General features: G+C 43.9%; 1 protein-coding gene across 1 annotated transcript in view; it reads right to left on the bottom strand.

Moving 5' to 3' along the window:
- The window catches only part of LOC109909926 (contactin-associated protein-like 2), a 286,511-nt gene that overhangs the window by 156,524 nt on the left and 117,487 nt on the right, over positions 1-12,500 (bottom strand). Inside the window, exons 3-4 of the mRNA XM_031795298.1 lie at positions 2,348-2,541; positions 790-965 (exon numbers count right to left, since the gene is read on the bottom strand). Of these exons, the coding sequence (XP_031651158.1) occupies positions 790-965; positions 2,348-2,541 (370 nt within the window). The remainder of the gene's footprint in view (positions 1-789; positions 966-2,347; positions 2,542-12,500) is intronic.

Below are 12,500 nucleotides of genomic sequence, written 5' to 3'. Positions count from 1 at the left end.
TGTGAGTGTGTGAGTGTCAGTTAGTGTGTGAGTGTGAGTTAGAGTGTGTGTGTGAGTGTGAGTTAGAGTGTGTGTGTGAGTGTCAGTTAGTGTGTGTGTGAGTGTGTGAGTGTGAGTTAGTGTGTGTGTGTGTGAGTGTGAGTTAGAGTGTGTGTGTGTGTGAGTTAGAGTGTGTGTGTGGGTGAGTGTCAGTTAGTGTGTGTGTGAGTGTGAGTTAGTGTGTATGTGTGAGTGTGAGTTAGAGTGTGTGTGTGAGTGTGTGTTAAGAGAAGCTAATAAAAAAAGTAATAACTTCACTGGAATGAGAAACGCGTGTCACTATAGTGTTATTGTGGTAATTTATGCCAAGTCTTAATTGAACATTTCTTATCAAAATCAATTTGGCACTCTGTAATAGGATGAGAGAGAAGGGTTGGTCTGGAGTGTGTCAACTCCTGTGGGGATAAGGGTGTGTGTGTGTGTGTGTGTGTGTGTGTGTGTGTGTGTGTGTGTGTGTGTGTCCATGTGTATTCTGTTTTGACAGCCCATAAATGTAATTCCATCTTCATTTATGTAGTTGATGTAATTAGTTCATAATGAAGACAAGCGCTGATGACATTTCTAGTGAGAGATGAGACTCAAAATCTGACTCATTACTGTAACATTCTAATGATTAGATGGGTCTTATGAGGTGTGTGGGGGTGTGTAATGGAGGTGGCCTGTGTGAGAAATGTCATGTAGGCTTTAGCTCAGTGGGATAACACGGTCTTGTGGCGTACAGACGAACATGATTCAAACCCAGTGAGTCACCTTTGTGTGTGTGTGTGTTTGTACTCACAGTAGGAACAGCCGTAGACCTCTATGCGGAGACCGATGCGCCCCTCTCCACTCCAGTCCAGCGGTACGAAACGCAGGAACCGGCCCATGATGCCTTTTGCCAGGTCGTGTCGCACCACACTCTCCGTGTTGGAGTTGCCTGAGAACGCCTGCAGAGATACAGAAAGCAGAGATGACTTATCACATACTGAACTACATGTGTGGGGCTTGACTGAACAACCCTATCTTTCCCCAAGGAACACTTGTCCTTGCTACAGTTCTATGATGGGTTAAAACTTTTACCTTTCTCTCTCCGTCCATCTCCTACACCAAGCCCTCCCTTTCTCTCCCGCTCTCTCTCTCTCCCTCCCCCTCACTCACTCACTCACTCTCCCTCTCTCTCTTGCTCTCCCTCTTCCTCTCTCTCTCTCTCTCCCTCCCCCTCACTCACTCACTCACTCACTCACTCACTCACTCACTCTCTCACTCACTCTCCCTCTCTCTCTTGCTCTCCCTCTTCCTCTCTCTCTCTCTCTCTCTCTCTCTCACACTCTCTCTCTCTCTCTCTCTCTCTCTCTCTCTCTCTCTCTCTCAATCTCTCTCTCTCTCTCTCTCTCTCTCTCTCTCTCTCAATCTCAATCTCTCTTCTCTTTCCCCTTCTATACTTCCTCTTTACCCCCATCCAGCTTTTCTCAGCATATAATTCCAGGGTAAAGCTCTTTGTCTCTTCCCTTCTTTAGCCAGACGGGAGCTTTAACCAGTATATTCCTCTAAGCTTTATCCTATTGTGCAGAAATGAAAACAGGACTTATCTACCACGGATACAGCAGCCTGCCTTGAGAATACTTTATTTTTACATAGCGGTTTACTTTGTCGCCCTGGCGAGGTACAGTAGAAAACAGAAACTCCATCCAAGACAATCCCGTCCTTTCTGCCAGGTCTTTCACGTAGGTGTATTGTACTGAGTGTGGTGTGTGTGTAGTGTGTGTGTGGCCGCGTGTGTGTGTGTGTGTGAAAGGTTAGAGAAAATGATCAGATGAATGTTAGTTAAGCCTGCAATATTTACACTTACACCAGGGATAAATTAAAAACCAATATAGATGTCACCCCTTATAAACAGCCAGGTGGGCAAAATTACACGAACGATGTAAGATAGATGGTGTAATCATTTTTATTTGCAGAAACATTAAAAGCTATAGATCAGGTTTAATGGCCGAAACATAACACTGTTGAATTAATAATGAGTCCCAAACGATTATGACGCAGCACACAAAAACAACAGCTTAATGTTCCCTCCAGTGGAACAACTACACATTTATCACTGGGGTTCCACACAACACAACCATGATCAGGTCATTTGGCTGATTCCCATAGGAAAACACACACACACACGCACACACACACCCACACACACACACACACACGGACACGCACGCACACACACACACACGCAAACACACACACACACACACACACACACACACACACACACACACACACACACACACACACACACACACACACACACACATACTGGTTTTGTGTTACCTACCCATATGTTTCCGTCCTGGTGATAAGGCTTCCAGTTCCTGCCCGTGTCGCTGTAGAGCAGCCTGTACCTCGTCGTCCAATCAGAGCTGCTGTACCTGCCCTGTGTTGCCACGGCAACCACCTGTCTCCGGTTGCCCAGGTCCACTTGGAGCCACGGGTAGCTGTCGCTGTCCTGGGGAGACCAGCCCCCCGCACCTGGAGTCAGGGACACAGGTCAACATGATGTAAATACAGGTCAACATGATGTAAACACAGGTCAACATGATGTAAACACAGGTCAACTTGATGTAAACATAGGTCAACATGATGTAAATACAGGTCAACATGATGTAAATACAGGTCAACATGATGTAAACATAGGTCAACATGATGTAAACACAGGTCAACATGATGTAAATACAGGTCAACATGATGTAAATACAGGTCAACATGATGTAAACACAGGTCAACATGATGTAAACACAGGTCAACATGATGTAAATACAGGTCAACATGATGTAAATACAGGTCAACATGATGTAAATACAGGTCAACATGATGTAAACACAGGTCAACATGATGTAAACACAGGTCAACATGATGTAAATACAGGTCAACATGATGTAAACACAGGTCAACATGATGTAAACACAGGTCAACATGATGTAAACACAGGTCAACATGATGTAAACACAGGTCAACATGATGTAAATACAGGTCAACATGATGTAAATACAGGTCAACATGATGCAAATACAGGTCAACATGATGTAAATACAGGTCAACATGATGAAAATACAGGTCAACATGATGAAAATACAGGTCAACATGATGTAAACACAGGTCAACATGATGTAAATACAGGTCAACATGATGTAAACACAGGTCAACATGATGTAAATACAGGTCAACATGATGTAAATACAAGTCAACATGATGTAAATACAGGTCAACATGATGTAAACACAGGTCAACATGATGAAAATACAGGTCAACATGATGTAAATACAGGTCAACATGATGTAAATACAGGTCAACATGATGTAAATACAGGTCAACATGATGTAAATACAGGTCAACATGATGTAAATACAAGTCAACATGATGTAAATACAGGTCAACATGATGTAAACACAGGTCAACATGATGTAAATACAGGTCAACATGATGTAAATACAGGTCAACATGATGTAAATACAGGTCAACATGATGAAAATACAGGTCAACATGGTGTAAATACAGGTCAACATGATGTAAATACAGGTCAACATGATGTAAATACAGGTCAACATGATGTAAACACAGGTCAACATGATGTAAACACAGGTCAACATGATGTAAACACAGGTCAACATGATGTAAATACAGGTCAACATCATGTAAATACAGGTCAACATCATGTAAATACAGGTCAACATCATGTAAACACAGGTCAACATCATGTAAATACAGGTCAACATCATGTAAACACAGGTCAACATCATGTAAACACAGGTCAACATCATGTAAATACAGGTCAACATCATGTAAACACAGGTCAACATCATGTAAATACAGGTCAACATGATGTAAACACAGGTCAACATGATGTAAACACAGGTAAACACGTCAACATGATGTAAACATGATGTACCTCATTTGCACACACTGTATATAGACTTTTTTCCTATTGTGCTATTGACTGTATGTTTGTTTATTCCATGTGTAACTCTGTGTTGTTAGTGTCGCACTGCTTTGCTTTATCTTGGCCAGGTCGCAGTTTTAAATGAGAACTTGTTCTCAACTAGCCTACCTGGTTAAATAAAGGTGAAATAAAAATGTAAAATGTAAAAAGCACAGGTAAACATTAAGGAAACAGGTAAACGCAGGTCAACATGATGTAAACAGGTATAGTTGAAGCCGGAAGTTTACATACACCTTACACTTTACACATACACAGTTTTCACGATTTCACAGTTTTTCACAATTCCTGACATTTAATCCTAGTAATAATTCACTGTCTTAGGTCTGTTAGGATCACCACTTTATTTTAAGAATGTGAAATGTCAGAAAAATAGTAGAGAGAATTGATTTATTTCAGCTTTTATTTCTTTCATCACATTCCCAGTGGGTCAGAAGTTTAAATACACTCAATTAGTATTTGGTAGCATTGCCTTTAAATGGTTTAACTTGGGTCAAATGTTTCGGGTAGCCTTCCACGAGCCTCCCACAATAAGTTTGGTATACTTTGGCCCATTCCTCCTGACAGAGATGGTGCCACTCCAATATCTTGACTTTGTTGTCCTCAAGCCATTTTGCCACAACTTTGGAAGGATGCTTGGGATCATTGTCCATTTGGAAGACCCATTTGCGACCAAGCTTTAACTTCCTGACTGATGTCTTGAGATGATGCTTCAATATATCCACATAATTTCTCTGCCTCATGATGCCATCTTTTTTGTGAAATGCACCAGCCCCTCCTTCAGAAAAGCACCTCCACAACATGATGCTGCCACTCCCGTGCTTCACGGTTGGGATGAGGTTCTTCGGCTTGCAAGCCTCCCCCTTTTTCCTCCAAACATAGCGATGCTCATTATATTTTTGTTTCATCAGAGCAGAGTACGATCTTTGTCCCCATATGTGCAGTTGTAAACCGTAGTCTGGCTTTTTTATGCCGGTTTTGGAGCAGTGGCTTCTTCCTTGCTGAGTGGCCTTTCAGGTTATGTCAATATAGGACTCGTTTTACTGTGGATATAGATACTTTTGTACCTGTTTCTTCCAGCATCTTCACAAGGGCCTTTGCTGTTGTTCTGGGATTGATTTGCACTTTTCGCACCAAAGTACGTTCATCTCTAGGAGACATCTCCTCCTGAGTGGTATGACGACTGCGTGGTCCCATGGTGTTTATACTTTCGTACTATTGTTTGTACAGATGAACGTGGTACCTTCAGGTGTTTGTAAATTGCTCCCAAGGATGAACCAGACTAACAATTGTTGAAAAAATGACTTGTGTCATGCACAAAGTAGATGTCCTAACCGACTTGCAAAAACTATAGTTTGTTAACAAGACATTTTTGGAGTTGTTGAAAACTAGGTCAATATGATGTAAACACAGGTCAACTTGATGGAAACAGGTAAACACAGGTCAACAGGATGTTAAACAGGTAAACACAGGCAAACATGATGTAAACACAGGTAAACACAAGTCAACATGATGTAAATAGGTAAGCATAAGTCAACATGATAAACACAGGTCAACATGATGTAAATAGGTAAACATAACTAACCACAAGTAAATACAGGTAAACATGATGTAAACACAGGTCAACATGATGTAAACAGGTAAACATGATGTAAACAGGTAAACACAGGTCAACATTATGTAAACAGTTCAACACAGCTCAACATGATGTAAACAGGTAAACACAAGTAAACACAGATAAACATGTTGTAAATACAGGTGAACACAGGTGAACTGTATTCACAGTCAAATCAAATCAAATCAAATTGTATTTGTCAGATGTGCCGAATACAACAGGTGTAGACCTTACAGTGAAATGCTTCCTTACAAGCCTTTAACCAACAATGCTTTAAGAAGTTAAGTAAAAAATAGAAAATAAAAGTAACAAATAATTAAAGAGCAGCAGTAAAATAACAATAGAGAGACTATATACAGGGGCTACCGGTACAGAGTCAATGTTCGGGGGCAGCGGTTAGTCCAGGTAATTGAGGTAATATGTACATGTAGGCAGAGTTACCTAGAAAGACTCCTAAGTCAATATATGTTAGACTCACCTTTGGCAGTCTTTCTGGGTAAGTCTCTAAGACCTTTCCACACCTGGATTGTACAATATGTGTCCATTATTATTTTCTAAATTCTTCAAGCTCGGTCAAATTGATTGTTGATCGTTGCTAGACAACCATTTTCAAGTCTTGCCATAGGTTTTCAAGCAGATTTAAGTGAAAACTCAGCTACTAAGGAACATTCACAGTCTTCTTTGGTAAGCAACTCCAGTGTAGATTTAGCATTGTCTTTCAGGTTATTGTCCAGCTGAAAGGTGAATTAATCTCCCAGTGTCTGTTGGAAAGCAGACTGAACCAGGTTTAAGTTTTTTTTTTAATCCTGAAGAATTCTTGAAAATATGGAGAGTGGTACTCAGTAATGTTTTGTATTAGATTTACCCCAAACATAACACTTCGTATTCAGGGCAAAAAGTTTGCTTTGCCAATTTTATTGCAGTATTACTTTAGTGCCTTGTTGCAAAAAGGATCCATTAGTCTTTTCCTTATTGATTCTCCTGCGTATTCTGTGGTGCTAGGCCTACCCTGGTTAGCTTGTCATAACCCCACTGTTTCTTGGCCACAGAGGGCTCTCACCGGGTGGTCGCGAGAGTGCTCAGATAGGTGTTTAGGGGTTTCTGTTGGTGCTACTATGGTGGAAAGTCCAGAGCAGGTCTCCACCGTGCGCATTCCCCCCGAATATGCCGATTTGGCTCTGAAGGCGACTCAATTACCACCCCATCGACGGGGGGATTGTGCGATAGATCTCCTGGTAGACGCTGCATATCCCAAGAGTCACGTGTATCCCCTGTCGCAAGCGGAGACGGAGGCTATGGAGACATATGTCTCTGAATCTCTGCATCAGGGGTTCATTCAGCCATCCATTTCACCGTCTCTTCGAGTTTCTTTTTTGTGAAAAAAAAGGATGGCGGTTTAAGCCCGTGCATTGATTATCGGGTTCTTAATAAAATCACAGTGAAATATAGTTAAAAAATTGGATCTCAGGAGTGCGTACAATCTGGTGCATATTCGGAAGGGTGATGAGTGGAAGACGGCATTTAGCATCACCTCAGGTCATTATGAGTACCTTGTCATGCCATATGGGTTGATGAATGCTCCATCAGTTTTCCAATCATTTGTAGATGAGATCTTCAGGGACCTGCACGGGCAGGGTGTAGTGGTGTATATCGATGATATTCTGATATACTCCGCTACACGCGCCGAGCATGTGTCCCTGGTGCGCAGGGTGCTTGGTCGCCTGTTGGAGCATGATCTATATGTCAAGGCTGAGAAATGCTTGTTCTTCCAACAATCCATCTCCTTCCTAGGGCATCGGATTTCCACTTCAGGAGTGGAGATGGAGAGCGACCGCATTACAGCCGTGCGTATTTGGCCGACTCCAACCATGGTAAAGGAGGTGCAGCGTTTTTTAGGGTTTGCCAATTACTACCGGAGGTTTATCCGGGGTTTTGGTCAGGTGGCTGCTCCCATTACCTCACTGCTAAAGGGGGGCCCGGTGCGCTTGCAGTGGTCGGCTGAGGGCTTTTGGGCACCTGAAGACTCTGTTTACCTCGGTGCCTGTGTTGGCTCATCCGGATCCCTCTTTGCCATTCATAGTGGAGGTGGACGCATCCGAAGCTGGGATAGGAGCAGTGCTCTCTCAGCGTTCGGGTGCGCCACTGAAGCTTCGCCCCTGTACTTTCTTTTCGAAGAAGCTCAGCCCAGTGGAGCGAAACTATGATGTGGGGAACCGAGAGCTGTTAGCTGTCGTAGAAGCCTTGAAGGTGTGGAGGCATTGGCTTGAGGGGGCTAAACACCCTTTTCTCATCTGGACTGACCACCGCAATCTGGAGTACATCCGGCAGGCGAAGAGACTGAATCCTCGCCAGGCAAGGTGGGCCATGTTTTTCACTCGTTTTGTGTTTACTCTTTCTTACAGACCAGGCTCCCAGAACGTTAAGGCAGACGCATTGTCTCGGCTGTATGACACAGAGGAGCGATCCATGGATCCCACTCCCATACTCCCAGCTTCGTGTCTGGTGGCGCCTGTAGTGTGGGAGCTGGACGCAGACATTGAGTGGGCGTCACGTGCAGAGCCCTCTCCCCCGGAGTGTCCAGCTGGACGTCTGTACGTTCCATCTGCTGTCCGCGACCGATTGATCTATTGGGCTCAGACGTCACCCTCCTCTGGTCATCCTGGGATAGGTCGGACGATGCGCTGTCTTGATGGGAGGTACTGGTGGCCCACTTTAGCTAAGGACGTGAGGATTTATGTTTCCTCCTGCTCGGTGTGCGCCCAGTGCAAGGCTCCTAGACACCTGCCCTGAGGTAAGCTACAACCTCTACCTGTTCCTCAACGGCCGTGGTCGCACCTGTCGGTGGATTTTTTGACTGATCTTCCACCTTCACAGGGTTACACCACGATCCTGGTCGTTGTGGATCGGTTTTCAAAGTCCTGTCATCCCTTCCCTTTGCCTGGTCCCCCTACAGCCTTACAAACTGCAGAGGCCCTGTTTACATACGTTTTCCGGCACTATGGGGTGCCTGAGGATATAGTGTCTGATCGGGGTCCCCAGTTCACATCAAGGGTCTGGAAGGCGTTCATGGAGCGTCTGGGGATCTCGGTTAGTCTTACCTCAGGTTTTCACCCTGAGAGTAATGGGCAGGTGGAGAGAGTTAACCAGGATGTGGGTAGTCTTGCAGTCTTATTGCCAGGATCGGCCGGGGGAGTGGGCGAAGTTCGTGCCCTGGGCAGAGATGGCTCAGAACTCACTACGTCACTCCTCCACTAACCTTACCCCTTTTCAATGTGTATTAGGGTATCAGCCGGTTCTGGCTCCTTGGCATCAGAGCCAGACCGAGGCTCCTGCGGTGGACAATTGGTTTCGGCACCCTGAGGAAACCTGGGAGGCAGCCCACGTCCACCTTCAGCATGCCATAAGGCGCCAGAAAATTGGCGCAGACCGTCGCCGCAGTGAGGCCCCAGTGTTCACACCAGGGGACATGGTCTGGCTCCCGACCCGAAACCTGCCCCTCCGCCTGCTCTGCCGGAAGCTGGGTCCGCGGTTTGTGGGGCCGTTTAAAGTCCTGAGGAGAGTGAACGAGGTATGTTATAGGTTACAACTGCCCACTAATTACCGTAGTAACCCCTCGTTCCATGTGTCTCTCCTCAGGCCGTTGGTGGCTGGCCCCCTCCAGGAGGCTGAAGTGCGTGATGTTCCTCCGCCTCCTCTAGACATCGAGGGGGTCCCGGCGTACTCTGTTCAATCTATTTTGGATTCGAGACGTCGGGCGAGGGACCTTCAGTACCTCGTGGACTGGGAGGGTTACGGGCCGGAGGAGAGATGCTGGGTTCCGGTGGAGGACGAGGAAGATCCTTCCATGTTATCAGAATTCCACCGTCTCCATCCGGATCCCCCTGCACCTCGCCCTCCGGGTCGTCCCCGAGGCCGGTGTCGACGCACTGCTGGAGCCACGCGTCAGGGGGGGGGGGGGGGGGGTACTGTCACAACTTCTGCCGAAGTCGTTGCCTCTCCTTGTTCGGGCGGTGCTCGGCGTTCGACGTCACCGGTCTTCTAGCCATCATTTAACCCTCTGTTTCCCCTCATGTCTTTGTCAGAGATTGTTTATTGTTAGTGTTGTTTAGTTGTTGTGTTGGTGCGCGACGGGTCCTCGTACCCATGTTTTTTCATGTCTGTACGTTTTAGTGTTATGGAGCATGTTCTGTTGACATTTATTAAAAGACTCCATTTACACTCCATTTTGACTCTCCTGCGCATGACTCCCCTGCCACCTATACACACGGCGCTGACAGTGGGATATTGTTTGTGTTTGTGGGATATTGTTCGTGGGATATTGTTTGTGTTTGTGGGATATTGTTTGTGGGGATATTGTTTGTGTTTGTGGGATATTGTTTGTTTTTGTGGGATATTGTTTGTGTTTGTGGGATATTGTTTGTGGGATATTGTTTGTGGGATATTGTTTGTGTTTGTGGGATATTGTTTGTGGGATATTGTTTGTGGGATATTGTTTGTGTTTGTGGGATATTGTTTGTGGGATATTGTTTGTGCTTGTGGGATATTGTTTGTTTTTGTGGGATATTGTTTGTGTTTGTGGGATATTGTTTGTGGATATTGTTTGTGTTTGTGGGATATTGTTTGTGTTTGTGGGATATTGTTTGTGGGATATTGTTTGTGTTTGTGGGATATTGTTTGTGTTTGTGGGATATTGTTTGTGGGATATTGTTTGTGTTTGTGGGATATTGTTTGTGTTTGTGGGATATTGTTTGTGGGATATTGTTGTGGGATATTGTTTGTGGGATATGTTGTGTTTGTGGGATATTGTTTGTGTTTGTGGGTATTGTTTGTGGGATATTGTTTGTGTTTGTGGGATATTGTTTGTGTTTGTGGGATATTGTTTGTGTTGTGGGATATTGTTTGTGCTGTGGGATTTGTTGTGGGATATTGTTTGTGTTTGTGGATATTGTTTGTGTTGTGGGATATTGTTTGTGGGATATTGTTTTGTGTTTGTGGGATATTGTTTGTGCTTGTGGGATATTGTTTGTTGGGATATTGTTTGTGTTGTGGGATATTGTTTGTGTTTGTGGGATATTGTTGTGGATATTGTTTGTGTTGTGGGATATTGTTTGTGTTTGTGGGATATGTTTGTGTTTGTGGGATATTGTTTGTGCTTGTGGGGATTATTGTTTGTGGGATATTGTTGTGTTTGTGGATATTGTTTGTGTTTGGATATTGTTTGTTTGTGGGATATTGTTTGTGTTGTGGGATTTGTTTGTGTTGTGGATATTGTTTGTGTTTGTGGGATATTGTTTGTGTTTGTGGGATATTGTTTGGTGTTTGTGGGATATTGTTTGTGTTTGTGGGATATTGTTTGTGGGATATTGTTTGTGTTTGTGGGATATTGTTTGTGTTTGTGGGATATTGTTTGTGTTTGTGGGATATTGTTTGTGTTTGTGGGATATTGTTTGTGTTTGTGGGATATTGTTTGTGTTGTGGGATATTGTTGTGTTTGTGGGATATTGTTTGTGCTTGTGGGATATTGTTTGTGGGATATTGTTTGTGTTTGTGGGATATTGTTTGTGTTTGTGGGATATTGTTTGTGCTTGTGGGATATGTTTGTGTTTGTGGGATATTGTTTGTGTTTGTGGGATATTGTTTGTGCTTGTGGGATATTGTTTGTGTTTGTGGGATATTGTTTGTGTTTGTGGGATATTGTTTGTGCTTGTGGGATATTGTTTGTGTTTGTGGGATATTGTTTGTGCTTGTTGCACCACGTAGTCACATTTCGTTGCTTTTTTATTGTTTTGTTGAATAAGTTTCACTTTAATAAATAAATATGTGGAACTCAAATCACACTGCGCCTTGGGCCGTCCATTTCAACAACCGTGACACCATGTTTGGAATATTTTTATCCTGTACAGGTGTCCTTCTTTTCACTCTGTCAATTAGCTTAGTATTGTGGAGTAACTACAATGTTGTTTATCCATCCTTTGTTTTCTTCTATCACAGCCATTAAACTCTTTCACTGTTTAAAAGTCACCATTGGCTTCACGGTGAAATCCCAGAGTGGTTACTTTCCTCTCCGGCATCTGAGTTAGGAAGGACGCTTGTATCTTTGTAGTGACTGGGTGTATTGATACACCATCCAAAGTGTAATTAATAACTTCACCATGCTCAAAGGGATATTCAATGTTTGTTTTCCCCATCTACCAATAGGTGCCCTACTTTGCAAGGCATTCGAAAACCTCCCTGGTCTTTGTAGTTGAATCTGTGTTTGACATTCACTGCTCGACTGAGGGACCTTACAAGTATCTGTATGTGTGGGGTACAGAGATGAGGTAGTCATTAAAAAATCATGTTAAACACTATCATTGCACAAAGAGTGAGTCCATTCAACTTATTATGTGATTTGTTAAGCACTTTAAAAAATCCTATACATATTTAGGCTTACCATAACAAAGGGCTTGAATACTTATTGACTCGAGGCATTTCAGTTGTTCCTTTTTTATTCATTTGTAAAAACGGGATCACTGAGAGAGGGATGACGTGAGAGAGGAGAGAATAGATGGAGAGAGGGATGAAGTGAGAGAGAGGAGAGAATAGATGGAGAGAGGGATGACGTGAGAGAGAGGAGATAATAGATGGAGAGAGGGATGAAGTGAGAGAGAGGAGAGAATAGATCGAGAGAAGGATGAAGTGAGAGAGAGGAGAGAATAGATGGAGAGAGGGATGAAGTGAGAGAGAGGACACAGAAGAGAGTAAAGCGAGAAAGGGATGAGGAGAGTGAAGGTTGAAAGGCAGAGAAGTGAGAGAGTGGAGAGGGAGAGAGGTGAGTGGAGAGGGACAGAGTTGAGGGGAGAGGGAGGTGAGGGGAAAGGGAGAGAGGTGGGGGGAGAG

Source organism: Oncorhynchus kisutch, linkage group LG18 (assembly GCF_002021735.2).
Source record: "Oncorhynchus kisutch isolate 150728-3 linkage group LG18, Okis_V2, whole genome shotgun sequence".
Lineage (NCBI taxonomy): Eukaryota > Metazoa > Chordata > Actinopteri > Salmoniformes > Salmonidae > Oncorhynchus > Oncorhynchus kisutch.
This window is presented reverse-complemented; position numbering and strand designations above follow the sequence as displayed.